Source organism: Anser brachyrhynchus (genome assembly GCF_964034855.1).
Source record: "Anser brachyrhynchus genome assembly, chromosome: 1".
Taxonomy (NCBI): domain Eukaryota; kingdom Metazoa; phylum Chordata; class Aves; order Anseriformes; family Anatidae; genus Anser; species Anser brachyrhynchus.
The window spans coordinates 114,416-135,083 of record NC_137694.1 but is presented as its reverse complement, the minus strand read 5'-3'; the positions used below and the strand labels follow the sequence as shown (position 1 = coordinate 135,083).

At 41.1% G+C, this 20,668-nt stretch overlaps 1 protein-coding gene across 8 annotated transcripts in view; it reads right to left on the bottom strand.

Moving 5' to 3' along the window:
* GOLGB1 (golgin B1) overlaps positions 1 to 20,668 on the bottom strand; it is a 72,475-nt gene that overhangs the window by 13,745 nt on the left and 38,062 nt on the right. For 7 of the 8 annotated variants that reach the window (XM_080563910.1, XM_080563908.1, XM_080563909.1 and 4 more), the window contains 7 exons: positions 19,843 to 19,933; positions 18,220 to 18,287; positions 11,822 to 16,866; positions 5,825 to 7,775; positions 3,582 to 3,760; positions 2,151 to 2,316; positions 868 to 999 (listed from right to left, as the gene is read on the bottom strand). In XM_080563910.1, the coding sequence (XP_080420036.1) occupies positions 868 to 999; positions 2,151 to 2,316; positions 3,582 to 3,760; positions 5,825 to 7,775; positions 11,822 to 16,866; positions 18,220 to 18,287; positions 19,843 to 19,933 (7,632 nt within the window). The remainder of the gene's footprint in view (positions 1 to 867; positions 1,000 to 2,150; positions 2,317 to 3,581; positions 3,761 to 5,824; positions 7,776 to 11,821; positions 16,867 to 18,219; positions 18,288 to 19,842; positions 19,934 to 20,668) is intronic. The other variant, XM_080563913.1, reaches the window with a different exon arrangement.

Sequence of the window (20,668 nt, the reverse complement as noted above, 5' to 3'; positions counted from 1 at the left end):
TAGTTCAATAAAGGGAAGTGCAAACTTCTGCTCCTGAGGCAAAACCCACGCATCAATACAGGATGGGAAGAGACTGTCAAGGCAACAGCTCTGCTGTGAAGGACGGGAATTACAGCAGCTGCCCAGCTGAATACAAGTCAAGAGGACACTCTCATTGTGGACAAGGAAAATTGTATCCTGGGTTACATTAGGAGAAGCAAGGCCAGCAGACTGAGGAATGCTACTACCTGATCTGTTTGGTAACAGTAAGACTGTACCTGGAATACGGTGATTAGTTTTGGGACCCAGTTTCAAAATGGACAGAGAGAGTCCAGAAAAAGGCTACAGTGATAGTCAAAGGATTGAAGCACATGATGCCTGTGAGAGCTGAGCTGCTTTATCCTGGTAAAAGGAGTCTTAAGGGTGATTTTACAGTATTTTACAGTTACCTTAAAGGGAGTCATAAAGCAGGCAGATTGAAACTCTTTTTGGTAGTGGCAGAAAATATAAGAACAGACCATAGACGGTGGCTTACAGAAGTCAAGCTGGACATTAAGAAAAACATTTCATTAAAATTGTAGAGCAGCACTGGACAAGGACCGAGAGAGGTTCTGGAATATCTGTTCTTGGTGGTTTTCACCACTTGGCTAGGGAAGGGCATGGATGACTTCATCTAATGTTCCTGACAGTGTTGCTTTGAGCACCAGAAGGGTGTACTAGATCATCTCCAGAGGTCTCTTCTAACTAATATTTCTGATTCTGTGTTCACTTCAGTGAACGCCCACAAAAACAGAACGATCTATTCCTGCTCCCTGAGCCTTATTCAAGCCTACCCTCTTCCTCACGTTCCTCAGCCCAAACTCTGCGAATAGAAAATGTAATTTGTACCTTACTGTTTAAATGCTGAATTCTGAGTTCTTTTTGGTGCAGTTCTTTCAGGCAGTCACTTAACTGGGACTGGAGATGTTTTGTCTCTGTTTCTAGGCTTGAAAAGTCCCCTCTCAGAGCTTCTGGAGAAATCTGCCAGGGAAAGTATAATGAAGAACATATCACGTGCCAATCTATTCTCATATTATTCCTCCCTGTTTAGTACTTCAAGGTTAAAGCCCTACATTATTCCTAGACTGGAACTTGATCTGCCCAAGCAAAACAGCAAATGGCAAATAAATAGAAATAACCCAAAAGCCATCTGAAAAGCTAAACAATTAGGAATGATCACTCTATGTGCACATAGGATGGGTCTTTCTCAAAAGCTGTCTCGGGCCTGTCTACAATACAGGAAGAAAAAAAAAGCATATGGAAGAGAACAGGAAAACAAGACAAAACACAAATCAATGTCCTGATTACTCTCATTCAGCACAGACTAAAAGGTTAGCACTGAAGCATTCTCCTGGGAAAAAAAAAAAAAATCACATGCACATTGTTCTAGCTTTTTCTTTGTGTATATGCATGTGTGTCAAAGGGATAGGGAAGGTTTCCTCCCTCCTTCACTAACAGAAAAGCTTTTCACTGAACTGTTACAGATATTGACAGGAGAGTGCTTTCCTTATTCATAATGTTAAGGTACTGCACACGCAGCAGGGAAGTGTCTTTCCCTAGACCAAGCAAAACAGTCAACTTATTCCACTCTTAGGACTGCCATATGAAAAAAAGAAGGCAGAAAGTGCAACATTCAATCCTCAACCTCTCTGGGCTTGAGTCAGGATTGTAGATTCCTGTCACAGTACAAACAACAATAAAAATTCTGTAAAAGACTTAAAAATTAGAATGTGACACTACAAAGGACTAAAACAGAAAATAAGATTTCAGACTCAAAAACAGTGCAAGAGGCAACTCTAAAATAGACAGATTGAAAGACCTGAGAAGATCCAAACTGCTCAGAGGAACAAAGGTGCCTATGAAGCCCCATCTCTTTTACTCTCTTTCTTGAAACATTAGGAAAAGTGAATAAAAGGAAGTGCATATAAGGTTATGTCAGAGTTTTCTAAAAGTTTTCAACAATTCAAGTTACAACACTGGTATAGCCCTTGAAGGCCACACAACACAATACAATACTACACTCTGGAAAATGTTTGATCCCCAAGATCTAAATACAAGCAACACACGCTACTTTGGCTGAATTTCAAACCTCACATTTCCATGCAGTACAGAATCTGTATATTTCTACTCACCTTCTTTTGGTACTGCTCCTCTACAGTTTGAAACTTGGTAAGGGGCAGCCTCATTTCTTGCATGATCTTTTGGAAATGGTTCAGCTGCTTGTCTTTTTCTGCTATGACCATCAGGTACTGCTCTTTGATGCTGCAGATCTGCTTTTCCCAAGTAATTTTCTCTTGCCTGCAAAGCACCATGCAAAGGAAGTTACCAGGAAGTTACTAGTATTGCTTATGACATCCAGGCACCCAGCTTAGAATGAGACAAGAAGGATTACAACTATTTCCTACCACTATTCCATGCCAGATAAGAAGTTTTATAACGAAGACAAACCGAAACAAAAACCACTGAAGTACAGGAACCTTAAAAGCAAGTATAAGGAAGTGTTCTCCATTCAGCTCAACAGTGCAGATTGTTCAAGGCTCATAGTTTTGGTATTCCTGGATATTGTCTTGTTCTTGCTGAACAAAGCTTTTTTCTAGGATGCTATTAACAATGCCTCTTGTCATTATAACATTAGCACTGCCTCAGTCACATATGCACAAGAACCACAGCATGGATCACAACATACAGACTTGGGGCCTTAGTATCGCTTGTGTTGTAAAAGCTATCCAAGAAATAACCCTTTTCTTCTATCAGGTGATACATAAAATTTGTAAGCTGCTTCACACTTAATGAGATTTGTTTAGTTTGGAGGTCAGATTTGTGGGGAAGGGAAAAGGAGCACTAAAAGCTGTTATATAACTTTGGACAAAAATAAGCCATACATCTTTCTACCAAATGCCCCCTGCTCTTCCCCCTCCTCCCCCTTTCACTCCAGGTTCAGTCATTCTTGCAGTCATTCTTCAGGATCTCTGAAGTATCTGAAACATTTTTTTTCCCCATTTTTAGCACAGAGCCTATTTGTCTGATTAGTTTTAGTCCAATGGGGGATGACAACTTACTAGACTTAAATTACAGACATTTTTTAATACAAGATGTAAAGCAAGTGAAACAAAGGATTAGACAGTCATACAAAATTAGTATTTTTCATACAATGATATCAGAAAGGTAATAAAGGGTGTTCATTCTATTATCAGCTTTGAATGGAGGGTGCTATAATTATATATAAATAAATTCCAATAAAAGAAACAGCTTAAGTTTCCTCTGAAGCAGATAACATTGGCCACCACTGGAGGAAGGAAATAAAAATTAAAAGGCCATTAACTATTTCACAAAGGCTCTTCCTTCCAGTATGTCAGGCTGTAAATCTCCACTCTAAGCGTGAAGTAAATTGCTGAACAAGGGAAATGTGTGCCCACGCCTGAATAGGGCAGGTGATTTCGTGACAGTAGACACGTGTGAGGCTGAGGTACTCAATGTTTTCTTTGCCTTCTGCCCACAATGGCATTTGGAAAGAAAGAAATGATACATTAACAACTCTGAGAAAGAAAGAAGATAATTCTCACCTAAGCTGCTGGAGCTCCTGCTGGTAGAAAATACTTTCTTGCTCCAGCTGCTCTTGGAGATGGTGCTGTTTATCTGCTTCTTGCTGATATTCCTGTACTTGTGCCTTTAAGCGAGAGTTTTCAGCTGATTCTATCCCAACTAGTATGTATTGCTGCTGCAGATTCTTCAGCTCTCTTACCTTTAATTAAAGGGAAATATCAGTGTGCATGACAACTGAGCAAGCAGCTATGTTTACTATTTCCAAGCATTTAAGAACATTTGTCACTGTGGCATCTGGAGAAAAAGTCATATTCAAATGACAGAGAAACTAGAAATTGACATCAGTGATTACAACAGGCTACTAAGAAATGCTCAGAAAAAAAAATATCAGAGAGTTCTGTTGTGAATAACAGCATAGTGAGTTTTGAGACCTTCCTGGAAGATTTGACACACATCAACAAAAAGACCCTGGACTACAACATTAATTTACGTATTCAGAGGAAACCATAAAGTAAGACAGAAGGAGCTGGTTAAGAATAAATCCTGAAGATGGTACTTAGTGTAAACTAGAGCACTGAGGAACTAAAATCCTTCCAACAGTCTACTCTGACTGGAGTTAGAATAAGTTGTCATTACATTGCAACCAGTTTTTGAGGTCTAGATGACATGATTGAGTCTGGAGACATAATGAGCCAGATCTCTCTACTAAGGCTCTCTCTTAGTATTAGCAGTGCTACACAGGTATGCAAGTTCAACAAAACAGTAGCAGAAGAGACATAAGTCTACAAATAACTGAGATATTAAATGGACAAAAATGGTCCTTTGTGAGGAGGGCCACGAAGATGATCAGAAGGCTGGAGCTCCTCTCCTCCAAAGAAGACAAGCTGAGAGAGCTGGGGATGTTCAGCCTAAAGAAGAGAAGGCTCCGGGCTGACCTCATTGCAGCTTTTCAGTACTTAAGGGGGGCTTATAAAAAAGATGGCGGGAAATTTTTTGCTCAGATAATGACAAGACAAAGGACAATGGTTTTAAACTAAAAGAGGGGAGATTTAGATTAGAGGTTAGGAGGAAGTTCTTCACTCAGAGGGTGGTGAGGCACTGGAACACGTTGCCCAAAGAGGTTGTGGGTGCCCCATCCCTGGAGGTGTTCAAGACCAGGCTGGATGAGGCCCTGGGCAACCTGATCTAGTGGGAGGCATCCCTGCTCATGGCACGTGGTTGGAACTAGACGATCTTTAAGGTCCCTTCCTTCCAACCTGAGCCATTCTGTGATTCTACAAAAAAAATAAGTGTTTAAGACAGTATCACAAAGTATGTTGTGAATTAACAGAACAAAGAGAAAACTAAGACCAAGCATCAGTGGAAAACGATGGTAAAAGTCTGTCATCTGAGCAGCAACTAGAAGTCAAACTCACTGAGCTGCATTGTGTCAGAGAATACACAAAGACAGACACAATAAGTATGCAAGCAAGGATATTAAAATGAAGTTGCAATGTCTTGTACCTGTCTTGAGAATCAGAAATCAAGAGGAGAAACCAACCCTTGTCTTAGATTACTAGCAGACTATAGCAAAGACCAATGCACGAGCTTCCACAGATGGCAGACTAACAGGGAACACATACCTTACTTCTATGGTTCCATGTTTTAAAAGAAACTAATAAGAGAAACTACTTTGCAAAGTTAACTATGAAATCATAATTAAGCTTCCCTATGTCAGAGAGGGTAAGATAGATGGCACATACTAAGTTCATGGGATCCAATGGAGTGCACCCACAAGCAATGAGGTCACTGGCAATTCTCAATTACCTTTGAAATATCATGGCAATCAGTAGAGGTTTCTGAAGACTGGAAGAGGTATCATCCCTACCTTCAAGAAGGGCAAGGAGGAGGATGTGGGAAACTGCAGGCTGGTCACCCTCACCTCAATCCCTAGGAAGGTGATGGAGCAACAAATCCTTGAAACCATTTCCAGATATATGAAAGAACAGGTTGTCCAGAGGACTTGTGGAATATTCACCACTGGAGATACTCAAAACCTGAGTGGACACTGTTTTGGGCAACCTGTTCTAGCTGACCCTCTTTAAGCAGAGGTGTTGGACTTGATTTCCAGAGGTCCCTTCCAACCTCAGTGATAACTGTGGTTCTGCAAGGACAATGATCCGTTTTTAACACTGTGAATGACAGATTAAATGTGATGAATTCTGAAGATCCTAATCTCCTACGGAGCTTTAAATAAGAGCAAGAAGAGAAAACAAGGACGTACTAATCTGTCTCTGTCATTCTGCAAGGAGGACAGTGCCTTCTTAAGACTCTGCACTTCTGAAGGAGTCGTCAAAGTGCTCCCTTCTGCTCGCTGCTTTGCTTCTTCAATCTTACGCGTTTTGTCTAATTCATTCAGCAGACGGTCTCTTTCATCCTGCAGGCTTGCCATAGCCTTGGAGAAAGATTTGACTTGGTTGGAAGAGCCTTCCAGTTCTGAAGACAAATGGAGAAGCTCATCATCTTTGGCTCTGAGCTTCTTATAAAGTATCTCAATCTGGGCCAAGAGACCTCTTTCATCAGTGGCTTTCTGCAGTTCTGTCAGCTCAGACCTCAATGTGTCTCGGTCCCTGGCAGTAGAATTTTGCTCCTCTTGTAACTGAACCATCTTTTTCTGAAGCTCCTGCACTAGACTCTGTTGTTCCTCCAAGTCTGCAGAGTATTTCTGTTTCAAAACTTGAAGCTCTTCATTGGCCTGGTCCCTGCTATCCTGAAGAGAGCTCATGGACTTCCCAAAAGACTGAATTTGGGCTCTCAGATCTTTGTTTTCATCTGTAACTGCAAGAAATTTCTGTTCCATTTCCATCAGGTCCCGTGCCAACTCTGCTACTCTCTCCTCTGCTGTTTCTGTTTCATTCCTCATTATCCCTGCATCATGATGCAGGTACTTTAATTCCTTTTTAAGCCTGTCTTCAACCTCTCCCACTCTTCTGGCTGCATCCCTTTGGACACATACTAGTTCTCCCTCAAGTTCCCTTATTCTTTTCTGTGAGAGGGCAAGCTTATGATTCAGTTCTTGTGCCTCTTCCTGTTGGGCCTTCAGTTGTGCTTGACACTCCATGATAGGACCCCCCTCACATAATGCTGCCATCTCACTCTGTACCCGGGACAGAGAGGATGTAAGGGTTTCAACCTCTTGAGACATACTGACTTTATCCTCTCTCAAGACTTCCATGCACTTCCTGAGATTATCCTGAGTATGCTCAGACTCCTTCAGCTGTGTTTCTACTATTGCCTTCTCCTTTTCCAGAGTCTGTATCCGCTGAAGCTGTGTTTTGAGAAGTTGCTTCTGTTGGGAGTCCTTTATTGAAATTACTTGGTTCAGATCTTCTCTGTACCGCACCAACTCTGCACTCAGCTTGGCATTCTCAGAGTTGAGGTCATCCATCTGGCTATGAAAACTTCTGATTTCTTCCTTGAGTTTATTATTTTCAGCTGCAGCCTCTTGAATTAGTTGGTCTTTTTCCAAGATTATAACAAGATGACGTTCCTCAAGTTGCTTGTAGTCTCTCAGTACACGATCTCTGTCATCTTGCAAAGATGACATGGATTTGGTGAAGGATTCCAGTTGTGCCTTCTGCTGCTTATTTTCTTCTCTGATTATCTTAATCTTTTCAGTGAGATGATCAAGTTTGTCAAGAAATTTGTTCTTCTCATTTTCCAAGGCTTTTTTATCTTCTTCCTCCTTAGTTAGCCTATCCTCCATCAATGTCATTTCTTCAGAATATTGCTGCCGTAATTCAGATAGAGCTGCTGTAACTGCTTCTTCCTTGGCAGACAGCAAACTAATGATCTTTTGATCTTTGGCACTGGTTTCTTCATGCAGCTTATTTGTTAAGTCCTTGGAAGCCCGCAGATCAGCCTCAAGCTGTTCATAGCTGAATTTAAAATTCTGGATACTGGTCTCTTGCTGCTTGACCATACTCTCCAGCTCTTCTCTGACCAATTCACATCTGGCAAAGGAACTCTGCAAGTCAGCAAGTTGGTCTCTCAGACTCTGGATTTCTGACTCCAGTTTCTGCTGTTCATTCTGAGACTCCTTGTACAGTTTCTGAGACCCTTCTAGCTGAGTTAAAAGCTCCTTTTTTTCTGCCTGCAATATTTCGCATGTCTTTTGATGATGCTGAATCTCCTCCTTATATTCAGATTCCCAGTCTTTCTTATTGCATTCCAGCCTGAAAACAGAGAAAAGAAAATCAGTCACAAATCAATGAAGCATCTCAGTATTCAAAACCACACAGAAAAGCCACACAATTAGTTTTACTGTAAGAAAATTATCTAGAAATATCCAGATTATTAGCTTCCCTCAATTTAAAATTCAAAGTATCAGGCGCTCTTCTGGACCTCATACACACCAACAAGCGGCTTGTTGGGAATGTGGTGGTCAAAGGCAGCCTTGACTGCAGTGACCATGAGACAGTGGAATTAAGGATCCTGAGGACAGGGAGGAGGGGGGAAAAGGAAGCTCACAAGTCTTGATTTTCATGTCCCTTCTGCTCAAGCAGGGACACCTAGACCAAGTTGCCCAGGACCATTTCCAGATGGCTTTTGAAGATCTTCAAGGTTGGAGACTCCACAGCCTTTCTGGGCCGCTTTTGCCAATGCCTGGTCACCCACACAGGGAAGGAGTGTTTCCTAATGTTCAGATGGCACCTCCTGTGTTCCGGTTTGTGCTCATTGCCTTTTGTCCTGTCACTGGGCACCCCCCAGCGTCTTCTGGTGTCTGGAGTTGTTCTGCCCTGGGTTCAGGACTTTATACTTTTCTTTGTTGAAATTCATGAGGTTTCTATCAGCCTGTCCAGGTCCTGCTGGATGGCAGTATGACGCTCTGACAAACATAATCATAGAATGGTACACACCTTAAGTAGCAAACAAAATCTGAGCCTCACTGTGCATGGAAATGAATTTCTCCTATAAAAGACTGAAGATGAAACAAGCTGTAGCTTGGAATGGAAAGGGCATAATATTTGCATGTTCTAGAGAGGACCATTGTGTCTTGGCTAATGTAATTATAGAATCATAGAGTCATTTATGTTGGAAGAGACCCTTAAGATCATCAAGTCCAACCATCAACCTAACACTACCAAGTCCACCACTAAACCATGTCCCTAAGTGCCACATCCATGTCTCTCTTAAATACCTCCAGGGATGGTTACTTAAGCACTTCCTTAGGCAGCCTGTTCCAATGCCTAGCCTCCTTTTCCATGAAGAAATTTTTCCTGATATACAACCTAAAGCTTGTGCAACTTGAGACCATTTCCTTGCATCCTATCACTTGTCTCCTGATAAATGAGACTGACACCCTCCTTGCTGCAACCTCCTTTCTGGTAGCTTTAGAGAGCAATGAGGTCTCCCCTCAGTCTTGTTGGAGTATCAGCCACTCGTCCCTGTTTTGTGTCATCTGCAAACTTGCTGAGTGTACACTCTGCCCCATCATCTAGCACATCAATAAAGATGTTAAATAAGACTGGACCCAGTACTGACCCCTGGGCTACACCACTAGTTACTGTCCTCCAACTGGACTTTGTGCCACTGCTCATCACTCTCTGGACCCAGCCATTTAGCTAGTTTTCAACCCACCTCACTATTTGCTCATCCAGACTGTACATCAAGAGCTTGTCTATAAGGATCTTATGCGAGACAGTGTCAAAGGCCTTACTGAAATCAAAGTAGACAATATCCATTGCTCTCCTCTCATCTACCAGGCTGGTCATTTCTTTGTAGAAGCTTATAAAATCAGTCAAGTATGAATTCCCCTTGGTAAATCCGTGGTAAGTGTTCCTCATGAACATGAGCCAGCAGTGTGCCCAGGTGGCCAAGAAGGCTAATGGCATTCTGGCTTGTATCAGGAATAGTGTAGCCAGCGGGACCAGGGAGGTGATCGTCCCCTTGTACTCTGCTCTGGTGAGGCCACACCTCGAGTGCTGTGTTCAGTTTTGGGTCCCTCACTACAAGAAAGACACTGAGGCCCTGAAGCATGTCCAGAGAATGACTACAAAACTGGTGAAGGGTCTGGAACGCAAGTCCTATGAGGAGTGGCCGAGGGAACTGAAATTGTTTAGTCTGGAGCAGAAGAGGCTCATGGGAGACCTTATTGCTCTCTACAACTACCTGAAAGGAAGGTGTAGGGAGCTGGGGGTTGGTCTCTTCTTCCAGATAACTAGTGATAGGACTAGAGGGAATGGCCTCAAGTTGTGCCACAGGAGGTTCAGGTTGGATATTAGGAGAAATTTCTTCTCAGAAAGAATAGTTAGGCATTGGAATGGGTTGCCCAGGGAGGCGGTGGAGTCACCATCCTTGGGGGTGTTTAAGGAAAGGTTTGATGTGGTACTTCGGGACGTGGTTTAATGACTAATATTGGTGGTCGGGGGATGGTTGGACCAGATGATCTTGGAGGTCTCTTCCAACCTTAACGAATCTATGAGTCTATGATTTTCCTGTCCCTCATGTGCCTGGAAATGGTTTCCAGGATTAGCTGTTTTATCATCTTCCTAGGGTTTGAGGCGAGGCTGGCCAGGCCTGTTCCCTGGGTCCTCCTCCCTGCTCTTTTTAAAGATAGGAGTGATACTTGCTTTCCTCCACTCTTCAGGCACTTCTTCCTTTCACCATGATCTATCAAGGTTTATCAAGAGTGTCCTTGCCATGACATCTGCCAGCTGCCTCAGCACTCATAGGTGTATTCCATCACGGCCCACAGTGAATGGGCCCCATGAATGTCCAGTTTGCTTAAACCTGATACAGTCTGATCCTCTTTCTTGGTACATCTTCCTTGCTCTGGCCTTTCACTCTAGTCTCTGGGACCTGGGATTCCTGAAGGGAAGTCTTGCCAGTAAAGACTGAGGCAAAGAATGCATCCGAGTACCTCAGCCTGTGTACCTTTACCCTGTCCTGGGTACCCTGGTACCCCATTTCATACAGCAGCAGGCCCACATTTTCCTTAGTCTTCCTTTCATTACTGGTGTACTTACATAAGCCCTTTTAATGATCTTGGCCAGACTCAATTCCATTCAGGCCTTAGCTTTTCTGACTTCATGCCTAAATGCTCAGACAATGTCTCTGTATTCTTCCCAGGTTACTCATCCTTGCTTCCACCCTCTACAAGCTTATTTTTGTGTTTGTACTTGGCCAGGAGCTTCCTGTTTAGCCATGCAGGCCTCCTGGCATTTTTGCCGTTCTATTCATTAGGGTGGACTGCTCTTGAGCCTGAAGGAGGTGATCCTTGAATATCATTCAGCTTTCTTGGGCCACTCTTTCTTCCAGAGCCTTATCCCACAGGACTCTTCCAAGCAGAGCCTTGAAGAAGCCAAAGTCAGTTTTCCTGAAAACAAGATGCCAGATGTCCCTTTCAACCTCAAACATTCTGTGATTCTGTGAATATTTTTCAGTGTTCAGTGAAATAAATCTTTATGTCAATATTGTCAAAAATTGTGAAGGTTAGATGTTGAGTATTATCACCTCCTTTTCATCAAAATACTCCTTTCTCTCACCCATTTCATCTGGGAAATATAAATCAACGAAGTTGCTGTTCTCAGTTGCTTGATACTCATTTCACTTTCCAGCATACAAAAGTAGAGCATTTTGATTGCAAACTTTGTCAAACGATTTTCCTCATGAAAGAATGGGTTGGTTTTTAATTTGGGAAAATAAAAGATACGCATTTCATTATATTTCTCTTGCTCCATCTTTCCCTCAAAATCTAATTTGGGATTAAACTGGAATTATGTATCCCAACCCTCTATTGACCTGCCAAGTTTAATCTCTAGGAGTGACAATACGATGCAAAAGAATATTTCAAATTTCAGAGTACTAAAGACTCGGGATAATACTCAGTTGGCTACTGCCTGTTACAGGGAATAGATCTAAGAGCAGTACTCTCATGATGAGAAGGGGGAATAGTTCACAGTGTTAATCCCCCTGCATCTTTGTGCATTCAACAAATACATACTAACTCCCTACAGCGTAACTCCAAACCTCTTTTCTGTTCAAATGCAAGTGATCCAAGAGATGAGACTAATTATGTTTTTTTTAGGAAGAATAATTCTGCTCTCCATCTTAGGCATTCATTAATTTTGCCAGCTGTCATGTTTAGCATATTTCTGTATTCATAATTCTTTCTTTACAGTATGTTGCAAAAGGAAGTGGAAGTCCTTCCTTACCTCTGTCTGCTGCTTCTTAAAAGGAAATACATTAATACCAGCTTAGTCATTATCACCTTCTTTACCTGGATATATGAATCTGAAGTTCTTCCACACGTACAGTCATCTGCTTCATCTGGTCCTTTAGCATAACACACATTTCCTCTTTTGAACGTATTTCTTCCTCCTTCTTTTGAATAGTTTCTGTGAATTTCTTCTCCCATGTTTTGGATTCATCTATCACTCTATCCCTGTCATCCTGAAGGGAAGACATGCTCTTGGTGAACGCTGCAAGTTGGGCTAGTGTTTTGTTTAGGTTGCCTTCCAATTCCTTGGCTTCTTGATCCTTTGTTGTCAAGGAGCCTTGAACATCACGAACAGTTGTTTCCATGTAGTCTTTCTCCCTCTGCAAAGTTGCCAGCTTTTCTTCCATGTTCTTGATTTCCTTTGAGTGCTTGTTTTTCTCCTGTTCCAGTCTTCTTTCAAAGTCCTCATCTTTTTTCTTCATTTGAATTTGAATATTCTCTTTGTTTGCCCGTAACTCTTCTTTTACTTTGACACTCTCTGCTAGAACCCTTGCTGCCTCACTCTGTGTGTCATCCAATACTACTCTGCAGAGAGCAAGCTCTTTCTGGGCTTTACTGGTGTCTTCAAGTGCTTTTGCTAAAGTCTCTTTGGCTGCTTCTAGATCTTTCTGAGACTCACTCCGGACAAATTCCAGAGCTTTAACAGTTCTTTCTAAACTACTGATTTTTTCCTGGCTTTTAATACAGTCTTTCTGCAGCTGCTTAATCTCCTGCTGTTTCTGTCTCAGCAATTCCTGAAGCTCCTTTACATGTGTGCTACTGTCTCCCCTCCACGTGTTTTTTAGATTTTCTAAATATTCCTTTTGCTTTTCTGAACTTGCTTTACTATTCTCCTTTGCCATCTGACGTTTCTCCTCCTCTACTTCATGTATCATTCTCTGCAAACTCTGAAGCTCACGTTTCAGTTGCTCATTTTCAATTTGGAACTCTGTTGCATTTTGCTGATAATTTCCAATACTCCCATTAAGTTCTGCCAGCTGATTCATGAGCCGTTCTTCCAAATCATCCTTCTCAGCCTCTAGAGTGTCTTTCAGTTCAGACATCCTGATGAGGTCTTCTTTTGTGTTTTGAACTGTTTGCTCCATCTTTGCTACTGTGTCCTGGAGAATATTCAGTTCATGGACTTTCACTTCCATTTGGGTCTCTAAAGCCCTTTTCTCACCTGCTAAAGTCTCCACACACACGCGGATGTCACCCAGCTGTTGTTCTGAAGCCCTCCTATTATCTTCTAGTTCTGTGATACGCTCTGTGAGCTCAGCTATCCTTTTTACATAGATATTAAGATCCTCAGATAAGCTACTATCTTCAAAAGCTTTTTGTTCCAGCTCTGCATTAGGAGATTTTGGTCTAAAGCTTAAGTCCACTTGATTTTCAGTCCTCTCCATAGGTGGTGGCATGACAACTGCCTGATTTGTTTCTTCCGCTGTTGTCTTCTGGGCAACATACTTGTCTATCAGTTCTCTGCTTTCCTTCAGCTTGGATTCTGTTAACTCCAAGTGATGCTTTAAGTCTGTGATCTCTCGAGTAAGAGACTCTTTTTCAGCCATTACTGTTTCAAGCTGAGTAGAAAGAGACTGATAATCCCTCCTAGAGCTCTCCAGATCTTCTTTCAGGCTAATATTTGTAAATAAAGATACATCTCCGGTCCTGTGTAGATCCTCATCTGTAGAATGCATCTCTGATCTAAGCTTCTCATTCTCCTCCTCTAGTTCCAGGATCTTTTGTTGCTTTGATTTTGCAAATTTCCTCATTTTCTCCTTCATTCCATCAATTTCCTGCCCAGCTTCCTGCAGCTGCTTATCTGTTTCTTCTCTTTTTGCTTCAGCACTTTTCAGCTTAATGAAAATTTCCTGCTTTTCCTGTCTAACAGTTTCCAAAACACGCTGAATCCGCTCAACCTCATTGCTCACATTTTCATATGACTGCAGGAGAGTTTCATATTCTGTCTGAAGCTCCCTGTATTTCTCACGCCACTCAGAACTCTCAGCAGCTTGAAAACATTTCAAGGATTCCATCTCCTTCTCCTGCTTCTCCTTCTCTAGAACAACTCTGTCTAGAGTCAATTTAAGGTTTTTACAGCATCCATCAAGATTCTGATTTTCTCTAACTACCTTATCAACTTCTGCAATAAGTTTTTCTCGCTCTTCAGTGAGACCCACTAACTTTTCTGTTAAACTATCTGTTTCTTTAACATGGCCACATATTTGGCTTTCCATATTTGTCAACTTGACAGAAAGATTCTCAATAATAGTTTTGGCATTTGCCAGTTCCTCTTTCAGAGATTTGCTCTCCTTTAATGCTTCTTTTCTAGAAATAAGTGCAGCTTGCAACTTTCTCTGCATTTGATTCTTCTGTTTAGCTGTTTCTGCATTGTCATCTTGCTTGTGCTGAATTTCAGGCTGCTCAGTTTGCAGTCTCTTGCTTTGTTCCTCATGTACCTGAGCTTGAGTTTCAAACTGACTACAGAGTCTCTTGACTGAATCTTCTTTTTCCAGCAACTGTGCCTGTGCGTTAATGAGAGCTTCACTTTTCTGCCTTAACTGCAAATTAAGGAATTCAATTTCTTCATCCTTTTGATGCATAAGTGTTTTCAGGTCTTCCAAATTGCCTTCTCTAGAAACTTTTACTTGACCTTCCTCCAATTCTATCTTAAGTCTTGCTGTGTCAGCTTCAGCTTGGTCAGAGGTTCTAGTCAGTCCTTCTGTCTCCGGAAACAACTGTGCTATGCGCTCTTGCAAATGAAAGACTAATTCTGATTTGCAAGCAAGTTCACTTTCCATATGGCTGACCTTATGTTCCAACTCCTCTTTTTCCATCTGCAATTTCTCAAATTTTGTCTTATACTCTTCCCCAGAAACACCTGCAACTTGTATAAGCTTGCTGTTTGTAGTATTTTCTGCTTCCAAGCACGAAGAATCCAACCAACCTTGATTCTCAGGAATACTCTCTGTTGATCCTCTCTGTTCTTGGAGTTGTCTGAGCTGAGCTTGGATGCTTTCCTTCTCTTTGCTTTGCATATCAAATTGTTCTTGTAGAATGTTGTAATCATCTTTCTGCTGTTTAAGCTGTTCTCTGTGATGCCTGTCTTTTTCTTGAGCCTTCTTTATAGTGTCTTTGCGAGACACCAGGGCTTCCTGAAGTTTTTTTTGAAGTTGTTCTTTTTCTTGTTCAAGAGTTGAAATCCTCTCTTTCAGAGCAGACTTCTGGTTTTCTTCAAGATTTGTAGCTGCTGAACAATTTTTTTCATTTTCTTCATAATCTTCTGGGCTTTTATTGGTTTCAGTTAGTTTGTCAGCAATTGTCTGACTTTCCGTGATTTCAACTTTAATTGAATCAATGTTTGTCTTTCCTTGCAAGCTTTGCTTCATTTCCTCAGTCACTGCATGTAACTGTGCTTCAGCAGTTTCTTTATCCAGCAGGTCCTTCTGGATGCTCTGCAACTCAGATTCCTTTTCAGAAAGCAGTTGAATTAGATATCCCTCTCTGGGATGGCTTTCAAGATTCACTTCTTGGCTTATTCTAATTGTTGTATTTTCCCCTCCTTCAGCTTCTTGAGCCACTGAGTTTTCTGATTCAGCCTCTCTTCTCAGCTGTACTAATTCGTTCTCCAATTTGCTAACCTTCTTCAGGAGCTCCTTCCTGTTAACAAGTGCTGCTTGCAGCTTCCGCTTTACTTGTTCATTTTCTTTTTTCAGAAGTTCAAGTTCACTTACTAACGTCTCACTTTCTTTACATGCTGCTTCTGTCTCATACTGCTGCTCAGATGATTCACGGTTCAGGTATGTATCTTTTGCTTTTATGTTTTTGTCTTTTTCCTCCTCGGCTTTTAATAAGAGGCTTGTTTTCTCTTTGAGACTCTTTAACTCAGTTTCTAGAGAAAATTTTTCTTCATTCAGCAGTACTATTTTCTCAGACATGCTGACACTGATCTCTGTCATCTGTTCTTCTTTGTCAAACAAGGTTTGTTGCAGGGTCTCTATACACCTGGTACGTTCAGCAACAAGCTGTTCTAGGCTTGCTGCTTCAAGGCCCTTTAAGGCTAAACTTTGGGAAAGCTCTTCAATCTCAGCTGTGTTTTTCCTCAGAAGTTGCTCCAGATCAAGTACTTCACATTCCTTGTTCTGGACCTGGCTTCTCATATCTTTTAGTTGCAGGTCCTGATCAGAAAGCTGAAGTTGTGCTTCATCCAAATCTTTTTGCAAAGCTTCAATTTTTCTCTCTTTGGATTTAAATTCATGTTTTAGGCTTTGGATTTGTTCTCTCAGAAGACTGCTCTGACTGTCTGACAGTCTCTGCTTTTCTGAATGAGCTAGATTTTCCTCCAGTTGCTTCACTTGCTCCTTCAGTTCTGTTATGGTAGAAAGGTCCTTCGCCTGACAAAGGAGCTGATCTCTTTCTTCAGCCAAAACACAAAATGCACTGTCAGAATCCTCTATCTTTTTTCTGTATTCCTCAGCCAACTGGTTTAGCCTATTTATTTCTTCATCTTTTTCTCCCAGATCTTTCTTATAGGATTCTTCTGATTTCAGCAGAATTATTTGCAGTTCTGTAACTTGGTTTTGCAGCTTTATCAGCTCTTCACATTGAGAGATGCGAGGCTCTGAAACTGTTGTAGAGACTTCCTGTGTTGCTTCCATTTCCCTTCTGTCATGAACAGCACTCCCCTGGGGCACTTCTTGAAGACTGGTTTTGTTTTCCTGAAGTGCACTAATTTGCTGTATTTCTGTTTCTCTCAGCAATGAGCTATTGATCAACTCATTTTGTGCATCTGAAGCCTTTTGCTCTTCCCTGTCAAGATGCCGTGTCTGGGAATTATCTTCCAGCTGGTTAGTTTCTTCTCCTGCTTCATTTACTGCAGAAGTTTGACTGTTTGGGTCCTTGAGCTGCCCTTTCAGAAATGCTATTTCTTCTTGGGCTTCTTTCAGTTCCAGCAGCAAAACTGACAGCTCCTTCTGTTTCTCTGCAGCAAGATATTCTAGAATTCCAGACATACATTTTTCCCCAGTAAACTGCTCACTTCCCCTGGGAAAGCCATCTGTTCTTGCCTAAAACACAACAAAAGGTTTCAATTTTCCTTTGAATCCTGTCAAAGGGACACTTTTCATTGTTCTCAAAGTATCTGCTTTCCACATTTTGTAGCTTAAGGTTACCCTTACTTGTGCTAGCAGGTGCAATACCCTTATTAAAAACAGGACTCCTCCTCAGGTCATTTCAGTTCCTGAATATGTTAAGGACAATATAAGGACATGGTTGTATTAGAGCAAGTCTAGAGGAGGGCCACAAGGATGACCAAAGGGCTGGAACATACCTCTCCTATGAAGACAGGCTGAGGGAGGTGGGGTTGTTCAGCCTGGAGAAGAGAAGGCTCTGGGGAGACCTTATAAGTGGCCTTCCAGAACTTAAAGAGAGCCTACAGGAAAGCTGGGGAGGGACTCCTTATCAGGGAGTGTAGTGATAGGACAAGGACTAATGGCTTTAAACTAAAAGAGGGTAGATTTAGATTCGATATTGGGAAGAAGTTATTTACTATGAGGATAATAGTAAAATTTATTTACTGGAACAGGTTGCCCAGAGAATTTGTGGATGCCCCATCCCTGGAATTGTTTAAGGCCAGGTTGGATGAAGCTTTGAGTAACTTGGTCTAGTGGAAGGTGTCCTTGCCCACGGCAGGGTGGGGGGGGTTGGAATTAGATGATCTTTAAGGTCCCTTCCAACCCAAGCCATTCTATGATCCTATGAAGCTGCAGCATGAAAGACTCTGTTTTGAGGATTAAACCATAAATGTAACTTCCTGTTCCCTTATTTCACATTCTTTCTTGGTTACAGGATAGTATGATTCTGAAATGTCTCAGTTCTCCTGTAATTCTCAGATGTATTCCACTAGACTTATACGCTGTATCCATAGTCTCTGAAATAGGAGGTTTTGTCCCCTATTCTACTTGCCCATTTAACATGGTTAAGAAATAATATAGAAACCCATATTCCAGTATGTGTCTATCTCCAAAGTATGAACACTAAACAAAACAACTGGTCTAAAGTGCTTGATTTTTTCCAAATATTAATCTTAAAGTTTTCTGCTACCCCCCAAAACAGATGAAAAGACAAAAACAGTCACAAATCCTGGCCATAAAGCATGGATCACCAGTACACAAATAAGTCAGTATCTTGTGTTGCAAAGGCTGTCCATTCTACCAGGTTGGAGGGCAGAAATAATTTATCAGGAACTATTAAAAAAAAGCTATGTGTTAAAGCTTACTACACCATTGCAACAACTAGTTGTTATTATGGGACGCTAAAACAAAAAACTGTTCTTTGGGGCTTCTGAAATTACAAGTAGTTACCATATCCATGGATGCATACAATATTGAGAAGTAAAAAGTATAGGGTAAAATTTGTACCTCAGGTAGCACCGAAGTATCATCAAAAGGCTTTTGCACTTCTGAATTCACCATCTCTCCTGACACACCTAGTCATAAAATGTACATGTCACCATAAGTAAATGAGTTGTACATTAATTCAGTAGGTAATCGGACAGACAATTTACAGGACTGGAGTTTCTCCAGTTTCCAAGGTAGGAAAGAAAAAAAGGTCAAGAGTTTGAGCCTATGTACTGGGTCCAGACATCCCCAAGCTCTGCAGATGCAAAAACTACTGCATTTACTGCATGCTGGCATCACCCAAGTCTACAGTATATCTAACCTCTACAGAAGAATGAAGAGAAAAAGAGAAAAGTGAACCAGTACACTTGCACCCTTCAAAAAAAAAAAAACACACAGGATTTAATTATGAATCCTGTAATTACACCTCTTCTTTGAGAAAATAACTTTTCTGATAGCTAACAGCTAGCTCTGTCACACTGCTAGAATTATCATTAAAAAAACTCTGAAACCTCAGTTTCTGTTTTGTTTGTTTGTTTTGGGTTGCTTCTTTTTTTGTTGTTTTGTTTGTTATTGTTGTCAAAAACAAAAAAAAATAGAAAGCTATAAACGTGTGCATTAAGAAAAGCAAGGTTGTAAATCTAAGCTCTTAAATGCTAGGAAACACCAGAGATTATAGTAGTTGCCCATTCAGGTTTGACTTTGCTATTTTGTACGTATTTTCTCCAACTACCTGAAAGGAAGTTGTGGGGAGCTGGGGGTCAGCCTCTTCTCACAGATAACTAAGGACAGGACTAGAGGGAATGGCCTTAAGTTGCACCAGGGGAGCTTTAGGTTGGAAATTAGGATAAATTTCTTCTTAGAAAGAGTAGTCAGGCATTGGAACGGGTTGTCCAGGGAGGTGGTAGAGTCACCGTCCCTTGGGGTGGTTATGGAAAGGTTGGACATAGTGCTTAGGGATGTGGTTTAGTGGGTGATATTGGTAGCAGGGCGATGGTCGGACCAGATGATCTTGGAGGTCTTTTACAACCTTAATTATTCTATGATTCTATGATTGTTGGCAACAGCTTAAACGTTCAAGCAATTAAGCAAGTGATCATCTCTTCATGAAGTGCAAGAAGGTAGAGATATGAACATTTAATCATAGCATTACTAATTTTTAGAAGCCTTACTCTGCAACCACCCAGGTAACAGTTTTTAGTTGGTGGTGATGGTGGTTGGTTTTTTTGTTTGTTTGGTTGGTTTTTTGTTTTTTTTTGATAATTTAGGGGTAGGGTGGGGAGGGGAGGCAGTAGTACCAGAGACAAAAAAAAAGCTTGCTAGTTTGAAGACAGGAACCCAATCCTTCATCTTACCTTAAGTCTCTTCCATGTACGACACATCAGTCTCTGCATCTACAAACAGCCTCCTTCAAAACGTTCTCCCTTTCTCATCTTAGGGACTACTTTTTTCTTCTCTTCTGATGTATTACTTCTTGCCTGCAATAGTGTTTTCTCTTCTACCTCCTGTGTATCTTTGCTAATTCCTGTATATCTTTAGATTCTGACTTCAAAGCTCCTCTTTCCAGATTGCCTTGGATTTTTCCATGACGATTCTCAAATTTCCACAGTTTTAAGATCAATGTAATTTATTCTATGTCCTTACCTCTCAGCGTAGGAGAGCAATCTACATAAGAGGCTGGATCTTCCAGAGTCTGCAAGTCTTGCATTTTCACCTCAGATCCAGCATTTTTGTTCTATTGGTGGAAGAAAACATACTTAGTTTTGAGCTACGATCTTTGCATTGGAAGACAGCTATCTTAGCTGCTATTCTGCCAAGCTTTGTGTAAAAACTGACATTTCCTACTTTAAACCCATCTCTGATGCCTAACAGAAATAAAATTAAAAAAAAAAAAGATTATTTATGATGTTAAGCAAAAGACTAAGATGTCTTTCTAAGACAAAAGACTAAGACATCAGATTAGGGTATCCGATCAGATTTAGGATATGAGTTCAGGATATTAATGAATGCAATTAATCTCCTTCCCACCTTGCTTCCTCTTTCATCTTCAGTGCTTCAAAGCAACTGACTATAGATTCTTAACTTTTCACTGAACCATCCAAGCAGTGAATGTGAGAAGTCATGTGTTTGTCACTCTATGCTTTACTGTTAGAGCAGATAAAGAACCTCCAGTCTCTCAAGGAAAGTTACACTAGGCTACAAAACATAAACAAATGAACTACTCATCAAGAATCTATTAACTGCTATACATCTCCTGCTTCTCTTTCAGATAGGAAAGAACCTGACTGCTGAAGTTGGAGCATACTGCTAAGAGAGAGGAGACTTTGCTATTTCACAGACACAGACTCCTTTTGCACACAAAAATATTGAATAAAACTCAGGAAATTGGTTAGTTTGCTATTGACATTCATAAAAGAAGTAAGACTTACAGGTCGAGTTGCACTTCGAGCAAATTGCAATATTCCATGAC